Raw genomic sequence first — 18,302 nt, 5'->3', positions numbered from 1 at the left:
ACAAACAGACTGAGTTATGACAAACATTGATTTTAATAAATATTTGCGCCTGAAGAAAGAATCACACAGCAGCCACTGACCTCGTTTTCAGAAGAACTAGCAGACAGTAGCACTTCCTGTGCATCGAAGAACTCTGACAGTGACTCTGTGATGGACGCTCTACTCTCATTGGAGGCCTGGTGGACAAGGGGGCGGGATCTGTCTGTGGAGGCCTGCTTCTAAGAGACATAACATCAGTCAGGTTTAGGCTTAGAATCATTCTGATTAAAAGAAGGGTGGTTCAAAATAAGAAACAAAACAGAATAAGATAAAGGGATGAACACAATCAGACATTACAAACACTTTTCTGCTACTTTCTAATGTAATAGACATTACTATAGGAGGAAACATACAACATACATGGTGTACATTTTACAGACACATACTATATTTGTGTTTTGATTCTCCTTTGCCACTGAGTACGAGTTAGTGTTGAGTTAGTCCCAGTGGAGAGCTCTAAGATAATTAAAGGGATTGAGAGACTGTGTGTGCTGGAACTGTCCAGGGATATGATTAACTGGAACAGTTTCTACTTCATCAGCAGATGTAATTATTCAACTCAAGTGATTCCTTGACGAAATGGAATATGCCCAGTGATGAAAACTGCTACCTGACGACACTACCCAAACACATGTCAATCTTTTAACCTTTGCAAGTTTTTCACCTTAACTCTCCAGCTAAACAGTTATTAATGTGAAACATTGTATTTTGGTATAAATTCTTTCTTTTGTACTCAGTGATGAATATCAGCTTCATAAATCAGTTGGAGTAGTTTAGCCCTGAAAGTGAATCTAGTAACAAGGAGGAGAGGATAACACTATCGGTTCGCTGTGAGTTGTGTTGAGAATGACTCATTGACATTGTGACATGAGACAGCCAGGGGAATGAATGGAGCAGAGGGCGGTTGATAGATTAAGACTGGTCTAAGCCTTAGACTAGTCTTATATTCTCAGGTTAGACCAGTCTAATTAAGACTGCCTGTTGCATAAAAAATAAGACAGACTTATTTTGAGATTAGAAAGCCACCTTCCCCCTTGGCTAAGCTTGATTTAAGAGCTGTGTTGCTATGGAGCTGTGTTACTGTAACTCCAGCGTGGTAAACTACTTCACTGGTTAAAACTGCTAAGCAGTATACTTTTCTCCACATTATATTCCTCCAATATACATACGTTTTGTTTTCAGCAGAAGAAAATTGAGTTTATCTCTCTATTATCTTCCGCCGCTAAGTGTAGCTGTTTCGGCCTCCATGTTTTTTTTTCTGTCAAGTGTCTTATTTTACCTAGAATGCATTGTATATATTATGACAGGCTATCTAAGTCAGTCTTACTTGAGTCACTCATAGGTGAGCTTTATGCAACAGGAACATTTTAGAGTCTATAGCAAGACTGACTTAAAGTGAGATCTAAGTCTAAGACTGGGTCTATCTTTATTAAAGTGAGATCTAAGTCTAAGACTGGGTCTATCTTTATTAAAGTAAGATCTAAGTCTAAGACTGGGTCTATCTTTATTAAAGTGAGATCTAAGTCTAAGACTGGGTCTATCTTTATTAAAGTCAGATCTAAGTCTAAGACTGGGTCTATCTTTATTAAAGTCAGATCTAAGTCTAAGACTGGGTCTATCTTTATTAAAGTCAGATCTAAGTCTAAGACTGGGTCTATCTTTATTAAAGTGAGATCTAAGTCTAAGACTGGGTCTATCTTTATGCAACCGGCCCCAAGAAGTGGGACAACTGTTGAGGACATGCAGCAGGATTCTTCTACACATGACAATGACGACAACAACGACTGATGATCATGGGCGTATATATCATCATGCATTTCCTGCACCCACCTGCAGGGGGCCAGGGAGGTTTCTAAGGACAGTGGGTTCTACGAGGCGCGACTCGGCGTGTATCTTGCACAGACGTTCTCTCAGCTCAGAGTTCTGGGCTATGGCCTGCAGGGAATAACCAGTGTTCTGTTCGTTACAAACTGAGGCTCGAGACAAAAAAAACACCATGCCACAACTCCACTGGCGTGGGTATTTAAAAAAAAAAATCAAGGATTATCGCATGCATTTGCAACATTTATGTGTAACGTCTTATCTCTGTTATACTCATAACTTCTCAGAATCTAAAATGTCATTCTGCAAAATACACCCATCCAGTTGACGTAGCTTTTCAACACATTCATGTATCAGAACAGGCAGAGAGCTGTGGGAAAGATGTGAGGAGTATTCTCCTGTAGAAGCTCTGAGAGGATTACTCATTAGTGAGAAGAGTAATAATGATGAGGGGAAAAGAAACCGTTGTCCGCGAGACGTCGTCTTTTGTAGTGTTGTTGTCATCTGAGGCGGCGTATAAATAAAGCATGGGGTTGAGACACAGGAAACACTGCGGTATCCGCTAGCCTGGAACAACCACACACCAGAAACTCTAGCAGTCATGCTAAACTGTGGGCAGCAAAAAACCACTGCAGGATACCAGCCGTGTCTGTCAGGCTCTGTGTTATTAGAGGAAGATAGAAAGTGGAAAGTGGAAACAGACTCTGGGTAGGAGGAGGAAGGTAGGACACACACACATCGGGGAGGTATGACTGTTGAGTCTGCTCTAGTTCAGGTGGGCACGCATCACTCCACACACACACACAGACACACACAGAGAGCCAGTAATCCCCCTAAGAGGCTTCCCAGCAGCCCTGCTGCAGTAGTGTGTGTCACACTTGATGACTGTGTGTGGGAGGAAAAAGGTTCTTACCGAAGCCAAGGCATTCTTCAGTACCAGAATCTGGGGGGGGGAGGAGGAGGGACACGCGTGGTGATCCAGCACTTGTTTTAACCCCTCCCTCTCTGCTGTGAGACAGCTGAGGGCTGACGTCATGGTGGTGTGCACTGCCAGAATAGAGGGGAGAGGTTAGGAGAGATAGATGGAAAGAGATTCATGATTTTACTGTATAGAGTGATCCATTGCGTGATTTATTTTGGAATCTAACCGCCTGGAACTAAGCCATTGGAACATGGTGATCATAATACGTTTTTATTTTTATTTTTTTACAATACAGTACAGTAATTCAAATGTGACAGGGTCTGGTGAAAAAGTCCCCAAGTAGGGAAGGTCTTTTTATTTTTTTTTATTTTTTTTTACAGATTATCAAAGTGCAGATTGTAAGCTTTCAAATGATGTGTCATACATTGAAATATGAAAATAGTTGAACATATACTTTGACTATTATTATACTATTTGACTGTTGGTCCACCTCAAACCAAATACCGGAGAAAAACAGGCCTGTTTGCTACCATCACGTTGGTAGCTAGCTAGCAGCTAAGGAAGAACATCGCTATGAACATCTAACTGCATGTTTACACATCACAACATGCTGATAGAACATCAACATGCTAAAAACACATAGCTAGATGATCACACAGTCCTTGCTTTTGAACAGGTCCTAAAACGTACGTTTGTTTACAAGCCACGTATCACTAACCCAGTAGCCTACGAAGCAGGACGGCAGATGATACAGTGAATCCAATTCACAAATTATGAGCATTTAGTGATCCTGAGACTGTTGTTTGTTATATCAAGTGGGCTCTTCAACACTTACATTTTCGTAATATGAAAAAAACAGAACACACATTTTTTTTTCTTTTTGCGCAAATTGAGAACTGCCGGGCATGCGGACCATTTAAAAAAAAAAAGAAAGTTAAACGTTCAGTTCATCATAGCTTCTCAGCTCGCCGTCTACAGTACATCTGCACACCAGTCTGGTGCTCAGGTGACTGAGGATTATGGTTATGGTTACACTTCACCCTGTCTCTCAATCAGATGCAATCATGTTCCTATTAACACCCCCTCCATGAAAGCTGCTCAGCAGACCACTGCCCTGGTTGTTACACACAACGACTGCACGGTCCACGTCACACCAAACTGCTTCTGATGGAACGCTAACAACTTCATCCAGACTGCTCAGTCTCATCCCTGGGGAATGGGCTATTTTTGTATTTGCATAAAAAAAAATTAAGGATGTTTTGCATGACTCAGGATGATTGAGTATCAATTTTCTTTCCAGTTTAACCATGCACATGTCTTACAGTGAATATGAGAGCATTACAAACGGTCAGCCTGAAAATGTCATTTCTTCACAAATGGATTTCTTTCATTCATCCTGGTTGGTTAAAAATGTTGTTAAATAGTTTTTCAAAAATATACACAAAGAGGGTACATCACTTATTCCACCTTTTTGCATGGGAATGAGAGATGAGAAGGCTCCCCGCTGGTAGAATGAGCTTCCCACGGCTGTCAGAACTGCAGAGTCACTACCCATCTTCCGTCGTAGACTGAAGACCCATCTCTTCAGGTTACACCTTAACTGCTCCTCCTGAGACATCTACTGCCCCCCAGCACTGTCTCCTAAGACACCTGCTTTCCCCCTTTACTGTGTCTCCTAAGACTTCTATTGACCCCCTTGTACTGTCTCTTCAGTGTCTATAAAATAAATAAATAAATAAATAAAATACAAATATAAAACGACTGCCAGTGGCCCCTGGCCTGAGCTATATTACGCCTCCTGCTAGAACTGGTGAATTGATGATTCACTTCCTTAGTCAAATATATTGATTGTAAGTCGCTTTGGATAAGGCGTCTGGTAAATGCCAAAAATGTAAATGAGTGTGTGTAACTAGAGTTAGGATTCAGCCCTAATAGAAGATCGGGCTGATTTATCTGGACTTTTGCCAGCTTTAACTGGTTTATGAGACAAAAACCTTTCGCTAAACGATGCTGCCAGGAAAAGGTTAAGAAGACCCATCGCGGAATCGTAATGAGTAGAAACTGTGACAAACTATCAGTAATGAACAAGCTGTCCTCCGTTCCTGGGCGTCAGCTTTACTCATTAATAATAACTCTTGGCACGCTATCTTACTTGCAAATAAGACGGCAGTCAGCCTGGGAGAGGAGACCTCTTAATAGAGGAGACTCCAGTGGGTTTGAGACTTAACATGTCAAACTGACAAACCCCTGACAAATGACATACAGCATATGACGCTATCACAACGTGAACAGCATAACTTAATCGAGAATAAACCAAACCTTCCCTTATACGATTGCACTTTTTTGGGAGTTGCGACTCACGGTTGTTAGCGACACGACAGAAGTCCTCCTGCAGTTTGCCGACGTCAACGGGGGAGTCCAGGGGCTCTGGGTCGGCCTGCTCGCTGCCCAGGGCGGCCGTGGAGAGGTTGGGGTTGGAGGCGTGGAGGCGGACCGACCCCAACGAGATGCAGCTGGGGACCTGGCCAGAACCGGAGGAGGAAAGAAAAGCGTAAAAACAAAAGGAGAGAGAGGGAGGGAGAGAACCATTAACGGAAGTAGAAGACGTAGTATACTAAACACCAGGGAGGTCAAGTATCATACAGTATCATATCATCACCGTGATTACTCCCTCTACCTGCAGGGTATTTTTGGCATCTTTACTGTAGTTTTTAGAGCGCCATTTCCTCTGAGGCCTCTTCTCTTTCTTGGGGCTGTCAAATGCAGAAGCCTAGAGAACAGGAGAGGGGGGTGAGGAGAGGGGGATGAGGTGAGGGGGATGAGAGAGGGAAAAGTTTCTATTAACACCAGAACAGCCATGCCTTTTTACCTACTAAAAGAGCCACCTCGGGGGTCAAATTACCCTCTTTACAATGCTCAAGCTACTATTTACACACAACGACCACTAGTTGGCCGCTTGTAAATTAGCCTGGTTCCTACACAGAAAAACAGCAAATAGCTTTATATTAGCTTATATATATATTTATATTAGCTTATGATTTTGAAAATGTAAGGATACTGGGCGGTAGAATGCACATATCTAGGAAAAGTCATGAAAGGAGGCTCCTGAAATTTGATCGAGTGCAAAGATATAACATTTTTCTTTACTCACAGACCTCATGGCTGTTCTAGTGTTAAGGAAGAATTGATAAAGAAAAGCATGTCTCACATACTGGCAGTGATGACATGTTCTATATTCAGCGGTGACTGGCACACAAAGAAACGCCAACCAAAGGAAAAGACGAGGAGTCTAAAAACAGACAATTTGTTGCGACGACACAAGCCACCTGGCATTTCTGAAGAGTTCTGTATTCAAGTATGTCGTGCCTCATATCAGTTGATGCAGTTATGGGGCGTGTCGTGATTGAAGAGAACAGGCTTTCAACACGCCGAACTATAAACACGTCTTATGGTTCATCTCCGCAGGGACAGCCGGTGTGGGCAGACGTACTGCAGACGTACTGCGGTAAGTTCCACTCTGAGATGACAGACATCATTAATCAATGAGGTAATGCAGTGTGGTGCAGGGTAGATTAGGCCTGGGGGAGGAGGACCAAGCATACTCTACTCTCCCAGACTCCTGCCCTGCCCTGCCCTGCCCTATGCTAGTCTACCCTGCCGTGTCCTACCCTACGCTGCCCTGCCCTACCCTGTCTTGCCCTACCCTGCCCTGCCTTGTCCTGTCCTGCCCTACCCTACCCTACCCTACCCTGTCCTGCCCTACCCTACCCTGTCCTGCCCTACTCTGCCCTACCCTGTACTACCCTACCCTGCCCTACCCTGTCCTACCCTACCCTGTCCTACCCTACTCTGCCCTACCCTGTCCTACCCTGTCCTACCCTACTCTGCCCTGCCCTACCCTGTCCTGCCCTACCCTGTCCTACCCTGTCCTACCCTACCATGTCCTACCCTGCCCTACTCTGCCCTACCCTGTCCTACCCTACCCTGTCCTACCCTACCCTGTCTTACCCTACCCTGTCCTACCCTACCCTGTCCTACCCTGCCCTACTCTGCCCTACCCTGTCCTACCCTACCCTGACCTGCCCTACTCTGCCCTACCCTGTCCTACCCTACCCTGCCCTACTCTGCCCTACCCTGTCCTGCCCTACCCTACCCTGCCCTGCCCTACCCTGTCCTACCTTGCCCTGCCCTGTCCTACCCTGTCCTGCCCTGACCTACCCTGTCCTGCCATGCCCTGACCTACTCTGCCCTACCCTACCCTGCCCTACCCTGCTGTACCCTGCCCTACCCTGCCCTGCCCTACCCTACCCTGTCCTACCCTACCCTGTCCTGCCCTGACCTACCCTGCCCTACCCTACCCTGTCCTACCCTACCCAGTCCTGCCCCGCCCCGCCCTGCCATGCCCCGCCCTATCCTGGGGGCCTCACCCGCCTCACCCGCAGGGCATTGATGGCTGGAGCTGAGTAAGTGCGGTGGAGGACCTCCATACTCTGGAGCAGGTGGCTGATCTCCAGCAGGTAGGCCTCACACACGGAGAGGTCTGGAAAGACAAGAGAGTGGAAAAGAGAAGAAAAGAAAGAGGGAGAGAGAAAGAAAGATGTGAGTGTGTGAGTGAGTGAGTGAGTGAGTGAGAGAAGGAGTAGGCTTTACATTGCCAGAAGTCACTTAACAGAATTCCAGCGTACCTTTGGAGCACTTGTCCATGTGGTCCGAGGCCTGGAGCCAGGCCTGCACCTTGGCCTGGCCGGTGCAGGTGACAGGGAAGCTGCCGGCAGCGTGGACCGAGGACTGCCTGGCTAGAGACGCGCGCTGCTGCACCAACCACAGCACAGTCAGCCCCCAACAACAAACACTCTGTCTGTAGCCCCCAACAACAAACACTCTGTCTGTAGCCCCCAACAACAAACATTCTGTCTGTAGCCTTCATAACTCCTCCAAAAAAGTTCTGAAACGTTATTTCGGTCGATTATTCCTCCCCTTTAATAATATCAATTGGTATTGTATTTGATATCGTTGGAAAGCCTGATTAGTCACCTTTACAACGAGGTACAACTTGTAAGGATCATGCATTCATGGAATGAGCAACACAGCTAACTATGTGGGTAGCGGCCCAAATAAATTTGCCAAAATCCCCTGCAATATCCTTCTGCTAGTATTCACTCTCGTTTTGAGTTGCTTGGTGGATTGGATGATTGCACTCTCCCACAATCGACCGAAATAACGTTTCCGAACTTTTTTTGAGGAGTTTATGAATATGAAACATCTGCATTCATATCCCAATGGAGTACGTTGATAACACTTCAAAAAAGATTAAGAGATAACACAGACCTTTTTACATTTAAACAAAGTGTCTTTTAATACAATACGGTTCAGGCACTGGAATGGCCAAAGACTTTAACCTGCAAAAAGTCAAATCTAACTAAACATTAAATTAAATCAAGGCAAAATATGCTGTCTGACTGCTCTAGTTTTAAGAGATCTTTTACTTGTTTAAAAAAAAATCTATTTTATTTCTAATATTTCTGTGAAATATTCCTGTTTTGTTGGCAGAGAATTTTGCTTATTTTAAATAGTTCCCACATTTTATTGCTTTTTTTTCTTGTTTTTGAGAGCTGACTTTTTCCAGTGCAGTGCAGATGCAATACCTTTCTCATAGCAGCGTTCTCAGCCGTGTTGGGAGAGCCAGGCGCGGGGAAGTGGGGGTAGATCTCCTGGGGATACATGGCAATCTCATTCTGCCGATAGAGCCGGTGGTGGCGCAGCTTGGAGACCCATTCATCAAACAGCTCCTGGGACTTGACCTATGGGGAGGACAGGATGGAACAATATGCTGTCTGACACCAACACAAGGGCAAGCAAATGGGATGAAACACACACGTGCGCACACACACGCACACACACACACACACATACATACAGACGCACAGACGCACACACTTACTTATTTACTTTACTTATTATTATTGTGTTTTTTGTATTTGAATGCTGAAACGCCAATGTTGAGGAACTGCTTATATATACAGTGAGATTATTATAATAAATCTGTAATATTATAATATTACATCAGGTCACAAACGGCCTTTAAAAGAAGTAACCGTTCCAGGAATCAAAACAGACAATTATGAGTAAATCTCTGGTCTTCTGTTGTCCTCTAAGCCCCCGCTGTGACGGCTGCTGTTCATTAAACCCTGTGGTTTACCTTCAGGTGATAGATGTTCTCCTCGGCGTCCAGATCGATGCACTTGGCTTTCTTCTTAATGGCCATGACGGAGAGGCCCACATCGATGCGCCCGTGCAGCTTTCCCTTCTCAATCTGGGGAGTCGGGGGAGAGGCTACATAAATAACCTCTTACTAGAATAGATACACAATATTGCTGACTTGACATGGTTGTTAAAAAACATACTGAACTGGCTCAAACAGGACCCTGCTCAGTGTCATACTGGTCTCAATACTGACATTTAGGGCAGTTCTGATGTGTGTATATTTTATTTATTGGGGGTTGCATTACAACTCCCAAATGTACACAAGCATACCCAGGCCCTACCATACCACAGGACATTCAACAGCTCCACTATGAGAGGACACTGTGACTGCCAACGTCCCCTGGTCTTAGCATAGGTTTGTTTTGCTTATGATGACTGACGTATAGGCAAGGCAAGGCAAGTTTATTTGTATAGCACATTTCATAAAACAGGGGCAATTCAAAGTGCTTTACATATATTATTTAAAAATACAGCAAGAGGAGCATAGTAAGAAAAGAAAAATTACAATGAATAAAAGCAAATATAAGAAGTAAATAGATAAAACATTTAATAAGACAATAGTTAATGGAAAAATACATTGATAGAAGTGTTTGTGTTTAATCATAACTGGTGCAAAACATGAAGGTTTTTAGCTTCGATTTAAATATTTTAAGGGTTTGGGCCTGTTTGATTTCTTCAGGGAGTTTGTTCCAGGAGCATGCAGCAGCATGACTGAAAGCTGCTGCACCGTGTTTTGTTTTTACTCTTGGAATTATTAGCTGATTAGTCTCAGCTGACCATAGGGACCTTGTGGGAATATAGGGTGGGAGGAGATCTGATATGTATTTTGGTCCAAGACCATTTTGTGATTTGTATGTAATTAGGAGGATTTTGAATTCAATTCTCTGAGAGACTGGTAGCCAGTGTAGGGATCTCAGGATTGGTGTAATGCGTTCAAATTTCTTTGTTTTTGTTAGGACCCTAGCAGCGGCATTTTGGATGAGCTGCAATTCATGAACAGCTCCTTTAGATAGGCCTGTCAGTAGACCATTACAATAATCAAGTCTACTCGAAACAAATGCATGGATGAGTTTTTCAAGGTCTTGCTTGGACATGAAACCTCTCATTCTTGTTATGTTTTTCAGGTGATAGTAGGCTGATTTAGTTATCGAGTTTATGTGGTTGTTGAAGTTTAGATCGGAGTCTAGAATTACACCAAGATTTCTGACCTGTTTTTTAGTTTGAAGAGAGAGAGAATCAAGTTTTGCACTAACTTTCGATCTTTTGTCAGGTGCACCGAATACAATTATCTCTGTTTTGTCCTTGTTCAGTTGGAGGAAGTTTTGTGACATTCAGGCGTTTATTTGCTCAATGCAATTACAGAGATTGTCAATGGGACTATAGTCGTTTGGTGAGAGGGCTATGTAGATTTGAGTGTCATCCGCATAGTTGTGGTAGGCAATTTTGTTATTTTTTATGATGTGTCCCAATGGAATCATGTAGAGATTGAATAGAAGGGGGCCAAGGATTGACCCTTGGTGAACCCCACATTTTAATTTGGTCAGATACAAAGTTGCCAATGGAGACATAGTAGCTTCTGTTCTGTAGGTAGGATCTAAACCAGTTTAGGGCAGTGCCCGAAAGTCCTACCCAGGTTTTTAGTCTATCTATTAGAATGTCGTGGTCTACAGTGTCAAAGGCAGCACTAAGATCTAGTAGTACTAAAACAAAGATTTTTCCGGAGTCTGTGTTTACGCGAATATGTCATTAAGGACCGTAATAAGGGCTGTTTCAGTGCTATGTAGGGGGCGAAAGCGTATATGACGATTGACTCACTCAGACAAAAGATACTTGTTGTAAGTCGCTTTAGAATTTAGATAAAGGCGTCTGCTAAATGTAAAAAATTTAAATATGATAAAGAAGATGTACAGTATGTGATTTGACCATGTTGGCATGTCATGACAATTCTATGTCAAATGAGATAAGTCATACTGTACAGTCTTATAGTCTGTTGTTGTGGTCGTTGTTTAAAAGGTAATAATAATATGACTCATCTATCGGTCGTATTTTTCAGGTTTTCTGCTCGAAATGACATGCCCACAGTGAATATAGAATATCTCCACAATCACAAGGGCCTTCATAATGATCTTGGTATCAAAGCCAAATTAGATGCTAGTAATGTGAACCAGTGCAACTTTGTACCTGTTTTAGTACAGGTATGTTTAGGCGGACAACCAAATTGTGCCATTTGGAGACATTTTGGCACCATCAGTGTATCAGACTTTCTCATGTATCAAGATTGTAAAATGGATTATATTTCATTGACATATCACTATAGGTATAAATTGCACCCAAATCCAACTGTTTAGACTCTGTTTCCACCAAGCAGGGCCCTGCTGCGCACTTCTCTGTGCGCTTGTCTGGCGCATCCGCCTCTTTTTCACACCAGGTGAAATTACGCAGTCAAATTTCTCCCGAAACCATTGGTCAGAATGTCATGATTGACCCCTCATTTGAATCGTCAGAGCCAATAGAATCGTGCAGAGGCAGAACAAATGACTTTCGAGGACCAATGATATGGAAATTCGGGGGTTGAAACCAAGCATGCTTGGTTTTGCTATGTGACGTGTCTGTAAACAAGGGCTTGTGACTCGTACTTTTTTCACCGGTCGACGAAATTTCAGCTTTGGACATTTAGAATGGAATCTAATGAATTGTTTGCGACATCGATGAACATTATTGATAAAGGTAAGCTCTTTATATCTGTTATATTAAACATAGACCCAAATCTCGGGTCACCGGTGTCGCGGTGGATAAGAACAGGTTGACAGTATGCCAGTATGAAGAACATATAGCCAGCGTGACTCAGATAACAGCCACTGGTCCTGTAGCACGTCTCCTCTAGCACGTCTCCTTGACCTCATAACACACAACACATAAAGCCAAGGACGTAGTAAATAACATGGCATGCTTTTGAAAATATGGATTTATCTTTCATGGTGTGTGTGTGTGTGTGTGTGTGTGTGTGTGTGCGCGCGTCTACATATGTGTGCGTGTGTGTGTGTGTGTATGTACAAATGCTCCCGGCACCACACACGTTGCAGGGCTAGCTCTAACTCTTCCTTTGTATGAAGTTGTCATAAGAGGATAGAGGCTGCCAAGCATGGACCTTGACTGTACAGATCCTCTACTGTTAATAATAATAAAAAAGTAAGTATCCTTCCTTCTACTAGCGTTGTGACTGGCCATGGCCCCTGGTCCTAGCATTGATGTTTTACTTATGACGACTGATGTATCGATGATTCGCTTACTTTAGACAAATGTACTTGTTGTAACGTGGCTTTGGATGAAAGTGTTTGCTAACGCCAATGTAAACGTAGCCCCCCCCAGAGCCTTCAGGAGAAGGAGCCTGTGTGGGGCCTTCTGGAACGTTCCTGTGTGATTGACAGGTCCTCCCAGACTGCGGGCCCGGAGCCTGTGTACTCACGTCAGCACTGCACTTGGCGTACTTCAGGATGCCCTTGTCCAGGAAGAAGTACCTCTGCATAAAGAGAGAGAGAGAGAGCAAGAGACAGAGAGAGCAGAGAGAGTAGAGAGAGATAAAGAGAGAGAGAGAGAGAAAAAGAGAGCGAGAGAGAGAGAAAAAAAAAACACATCATGCTCTGGATCCCCCCCCTACATTGTTAATATGCTGTTAATGTGTGTACTCTGAGCCATCAGTCATCTCTGCTGCCTCCTCTGTCTCCATCCCTCTCTTTCTCCCCACGTCTCTCTCTGGCTGTGTGGGAGGCAGTGAATATGCTGCCTCTGTGCTCTACGCCACACCACTGACATGATTGAAATCAGGGACTGAAAATGGTCGCAGGCTCAAATACGGTCCTGAACGTACACAGATCTGTTCCTGCGGCCTGGGAGAGCCACGTCTCCAGAACAGTAGGGTCATCAGCTAATGGATCCCGGAGAGAGAAACACCGGGGATGTGTAGTCAATGTCATCTCATTTGACAGCGAGCCTTTTAGAGAGAGCCCTAACGTAAGGCATCGACCCCTGGGAACACACGGCTACACAGCGGGGGGGGAGGGGGACATTCATCAACTCATTCAATTATCTTAAAACACAAAGGAGTGATGTCATCAGATGTCATCGGATTTCGGACCGGGTGGTGGGGTTGGGGTGGGGAGCGGACAAGGACAAGACCGGGAAATGATGTGATGATGTCGGTTGGGGGAGGGGAAAGAAAACAGACACACATGCACTGCACACACACAGACGGTGTTAAGTAATGGGGGGGAATCTGGAATGCAACAGAGCGTGGAGCCCCCGCCCGCCCGGTATCGTTCCTGACAGCAGCGATGAGTACCGACCTTGTGCCACCCCTTCATAGGCCACTTCCTCCTCTTCAGCATGTAGCCCTCCTGTTTGAGAGGCTCCTGCACGTGACTGAGTCCTCCACGCAGGCCCTCCACGATCTCCCAGCTGTCCTGTAGACACACGGAAGCAGGGTTTTTATTTTAGTTTACAAACATCATTGGCAACAGACATACAGTTTAGGGGGCAGGAGATGGGCACCTGCCCAATAGTAATTAGTGGTATTCTGACAATATAGGTTTTGGCCTGGTTTTTGGTGGATTTAGCAGTTTTTACGACTGTGGTTAGGCTGGAAATTGTCAATCCTATCTGGCAACCCTGTACACAAGGTTGTACGTCACCCTGACATACCAAGTGGTCGTCAACACATCCTAGATAACTCATGTTCCTGGCTCTCCCATGATGATGTTTGGTGACATGATAAAAAATCACCAGTGAGTGACAAGGTCAAGGTCAGAGTCAAGAGCGTACTGTACAGTATGTAATTCAGAATTAGCATATACTGACAGCTCATAGACTCCACTACCCCCCCCCCCAACCCCCCGCCCTCCACAACCCTGTCAGGACGTTGTTGTCAGTTGGAGAACTCTGGGAATCATCTGAGAATGAGGGTTGGATGAGGGACTGCACAGAGAACATAATAAAATCCTTATAAAAAACAAAAAAAGAAGAAAAACGAGTGGCTTCACGGTCTTTGTTTAGATGGTTTAGGATACGACCGCTTCTCTCCAAGGCACGATTGTTGAAATACAGAGAACGGCCTTACCATTGAGCTAAACTACATTTTGATCAGAGTTGTACATTGTGATGGTGACCACACATACCTGCATGGAAATACGCAGCGGTCAGGACGCCTTTAACACACAGCTGAACAACTGTCATTCTCTCCCACAGCCTTTAAGAGATCAGATTAAAATGTCCCTACGTTCATCAGCACAGAGAGTCCTTAACTTTCCAGGTGTCGATTTCTCACGTACTGGTTGACCAGGAGTGTATAAAAGAAGAAGACAGATCCCTGTCGACTACTGTTTGTGAGGAAACATAGTGACAGAATGAAGGTTGGTTGTGTTGTTGTGGTGGTGTTGCTTTTCTCTCTGTCTGGGGCATGGGCTCAGGGAGAGGGTGGTGGGCCGGGCGGAGAGAAGGGTCCTACAGAGACCGCCCTGACTGACCAGGTCTGGGCCGAGCTAAGAGAACTAAGAGACATGGTGGTGGAGCAGAGGGTGGAGCTGAAGAACGTGGAGGCCAGACTGAGGGACAGCGAGGGGGAGGTGGAGGCGATGAAAATGGACCTGGCCATCACAAAGCACACCGTCAACGAACTGGAGACGGGAACTCGGTCATGATGGACCAGGTGGAGAAGCTCAAGAGAGAAAACCAAGAACAAGCTACAACTGTGTCTGCCTTGGAAGTCAGAGTGACAGCCAGCGAGGGTCAGGTGGAAGAGCTGAAGAGAGAGAATGCAGGGCTCGAAGCCAGACTCAGCATCAGTGAGATCAAGGTGGAGGAGCTTCAGGGAGAGAATGACAATAAACCGAAGGTGGCATTCTCTGTTGGTATGGTAACACACATATGGTTCTCTGTTGCCTTGGGTGTCTCAGGACTTGTCGGCCCTTTCAACACTGATAAAAATCTGGTCTACGAAAAAGTGTTCACCAACATGGCCAATGCTCACAGCGTTACTTCACCTGTGAGAGGAGTCTACTACTTCTTACAGCGTTACTTCACCTGTGAGAGGAGTCTACTACTTCTTACAGCGTTACTTCACCTGTGAGAGGAGTCTACTACTGCAGGTTCACTGCAAGTGATTGGCGTGAATCTATGGCCTATGGTGTTCGTTTGAATAAGAACAAAGAGCAAGTCATTTGGAATGGGGAGCGTAATACTGATGGCTATAGTACTCAGCATCTATCTAATGCTGTCTCTCTACAGTTGGAAAAGGGGGATCAGATATCAGTGTGGCTTGGCTCTGGCTATGGGCTTTCTGATTAGAAGAATCACCATAATACCTTCAGTGGCTTCCTGCTCTTCCCAATGTGAAGGGAACACCACTGGTAGGTTTAGGCACTGGCAGGGTTAGGGTGACCTACAGGTAGTGTCATTCTGCTCCTTGTAATGGTTCTGTATCTATACTAGGAAATGCTAGTAAGCACTAATAATGTTGATCATACCAATCATTTCGGCATTTAATCATGTAAGCATTAAACATGTAATGGATGTTTGTACTAATAGAAGTAGAAGTGTTTGCTTGTAAACTGTGTTAAGAAAAAGTACTAAAGCTATAGTAGAGAAGTATAAGTGTTGTGTATGAACAGTGTTGAAGGCCAGACGGTGAGGGTGTGGAGCTGATAAGACACCTGTTAGTTGTGACCCAACTGTTTCCAGTCTCACAAGACCCAGTTGTGTTCAGATCAGCCCACATGCATCAATGCTGAATAACACATAAAACATACTTTCAAACATAATGTGTGAAAACTCGCACTGGAGGAGAGGTTTTCTTTTGTTTGTATAAGTATAAATGTGTATTGTATATTTGTTCCAGGCGCTTTGTTTGCTAGAAACAGACGGCCATGTTTGCAACCATTAAAATAAGTAAATCGAAAAAAATGTAAAATAATAATACAAATAATAAATAATTTTAAAATAATCCTTATTCGTGTTCTTGTTATTTTGTGGTAGGCCGATTAACGAGAGGGTTCTGGGGTTGTTTCCTTGGCCATGGGAGGTGGGAGGGGCTTACTGACGTTAAGCCACATGGTTCAGCCAATAGCTGCAGTCTGCCAGCCTCTAATCCTGCTGTTCCCAACACTCCTGACCCCAGTGACCTCTGGAGGTTAGCTGAGGCACACATATATCATCATACCGATATCATTTTGTCAAATACAAAGAACTGTTCCAAGAAATTACATCAGCTAATCCCCTGCACAAAACTCACACAGAGGACAGACACCATGTCCAGTTAAAGACAGTACTGAACAGCTTCAATAGAGCAACAGGCCATGATCCATGTTTCACATGATCTGATTTCAATCCAGTTGATCAGGAATTTTTGCTGACTCCAAATAATCAGAATTGCATTGTCCTGGTGAGGAAAAACAAACACTAGCACTAATCATATTCATGGAGATTCCTGAGTGTCCAGTGATACACATGTCTGAAGGGTGTCTGAGGTCTGTCTCAGGGCAGGGGTCCTGGGTGTCACAGGGCAGGGGTCCTGGGTGTCACAGGGCAGGGGTCCTGGGTGTCACAGGGCAGGGGTCCTGGGTGTCACAGGGCAGGGGTCCTGGGTGTCTGTCTCAGGGCAGGGGTCCTGGGTGTCTGTCTCAGGGCAGGGGTCCTGGGTGTCTGTCTCAGGGCAGGGGTCCTGGGTGTCTGTCTCAGGGCAGGGGTCCTGGGTGTCACAGGGCAGGGGTCCTGGGTGTCTGTCTCAGGGCAGGGGTCCTGGGTGTCTGTCTCAGGGCAGGGGTCCTGGGTGTCTGTCTCAGGGCAGGGGTCCTGGGTGTCTGTCTCAGGGCAGGGGTCCTGGGTGTCACAGGGCAGGGGTCCTGGGTGTCTGTCTCAGGGCAGGGGTCCTGGGTGTCTGTCTCAGGGCAGGGGTCCTGGGTGTCTGTCTCAGGGCAGGGGTCCTGGGTGTCTGTCTCAGGGCAGGGGTCCTGGGTGTCTGTCTCAGGGCAGGGGTCCTGGGTGTCACAGGGCAGGGGTCCTGGGTGTCTGTCTCAGGGCAGGGGTCCTGGGTGTCTGTCTCAGGGCAGGGGTCCTGGGTGTCTGTCTCAGGGCAGGGGTCGTGTGGTGGCCCCCTGTTTAAAGGTGCTGCCTGGACACACTGGGCCAGAACACCAGGCTGCTGGGGGAGGGGCAGTCCAAACGATCCCTCATAGAGAGAGGAGGAGGAGAGGAGGACATACGTGACACAGTCTGGTGAAAGGGGAAACAAGTCGGCAGCCGATTTAATGTTCAGACTTTTATTTAGAAACATGTGAATACATTTCAGCGTTGTTGAAAATCAATGACATATCGCTAGTCACAGCTTGTTTTGTGAGCCTGCTAACAATGTAAAGTAGTGTTATAGTTAACTAGGTAGCAGTGGGGATTACTCAGCGAATCCATTGCATTGCAGTATTTTGGCTTGACTAGCGAGTGTGTGTTGTGATTTTCAACAACGTTGAAATAAACAACAACAACAAAATAAATAAATAAATAAACAACGTGGACATTTTGATTGGTTGCCGACTTGTTCCCCCTTTCACCAGACCGTGTCACATATGTGGGTCTTTCTCTTCTTACTGTAAGTGCAAGGCAGAGCTTGTACTCACTCACACACTCATACAATCACAGAATATCATGATTCGAATCATAGCAGAGAAGGCAGTTACATAATTGACTATATAAATACAGATTGGGTGACGAGGAGAAGAGGTTATACAACAGTGTAAGATAACTGAAAGATCAGGATTTGCCCTTAACTAAACAAAAATGTCAACCCCATTTCACAAGAGGATAGCACTTGAATGCAACATGGAAAGTTCCAGATTAATGTATAAACAGGTGGTAGGATTCCCAGTACTGGGGAGTAGTTCCACTACATGTACTATCTACTATCAACCATCCGTCTAACTGCATGTCATTCAAATCCTAGTAGTGTTTCCTGCAGTTCACTACATGTTTGCCATGTAGAGGTGTAGTAAGCTACTGTCACTACTCACTACATGTTTCGAAAATAAAATAAAACTATACTATACTACTGTATCAACCCTTCACTGCCTCCGGTATCTCCACTTTGCTCCACCTCATAATTGTTCTCTCTCCCACTGATTTTAGAGCATTTCAGTCACACGGACCGGTCACCTTTCAGTAACTGACTGTCGTGTGTTGGATGAAGTAAATTTCGATGAGGTCAACTACTTTTAGT

The 18,302-nt window shown here is 45.0% G+C and overlaps 1 protein-coding gene across 1 annotated transcript in view; it reads right to left on the bottom strand.

The window, feature by feature from the left end:
• Nucleotides 1–18,302, bottom strand: part of osbpl3b (oxysterol binding protein-like 3b) — a gene marked incomplete at both ends in the record, with an annotated part of 34,109 nt that overhangs the window by 14,594 nt on the left and 1,213 nt on the right. The window contains 11 exons of the mRNA XM_080540427.1: nucleotides 81–218; nucleotides 1,870–1,974; nucleotides 2,774–2,907; nucleotides 5,144–5,303; nucleotides 5,460–5,552; nucleotides 7,219–7,322; nucleotides 7,468–7,594; nucleotides 8,428–8,583; nucleotides 8,982–9,095; nucleotides 12,513–12,566; nucleotides 13,390–13,506. Coding sequence (XP_080396553.1) covers nucleotides 81–218; nucleotides 1,870–1,974; nucleotides 2,774–2,907; nucleotides 5,144–5,303; nucleotides 5,460–5,552; nucleotides 7,219–7,322; nucleotides 7,468–7,594; nucleotides 8,428–8,583; nucleotides 8,982–9,095; nucleotides 12,513–12,566; nucleotides 13,390–13,506 — 1,302 coding nt within the window. The remainder of the gene's footprint in view (nucleotides 1–80; nucleotides 219–1,869; nucleotides 1,975–2,773; nucleotides 2,908–5,143; nucleotides 5,304–5,459; nucleotides 5,553–7,218; nucleotides 7,323–7,467; nucleotides 7,595–8,427; nucleotides 8,584–8,981; nucleotides 9,096–12,512; nucleotides 12,567–13,389; nucleotides 13,507–18,302) is intronic.

This window comes from Nansenia antarctica (assembly GCF_963989245.1).
Source record: "Nansenia antarctica genome assembly, chromosome: 10".
Classification (NCBI taxonomy): Eukaryota; Metazoa; Chordata; class Actinopteri; order Argentiniformes; family Microstomatidae; genus Nansenia; species Nansenia antarctica.
Note: the sequence above shows the minus strand (reverse complement) of the source record. Positions and strands in the feature narration are given on the sequence as shown.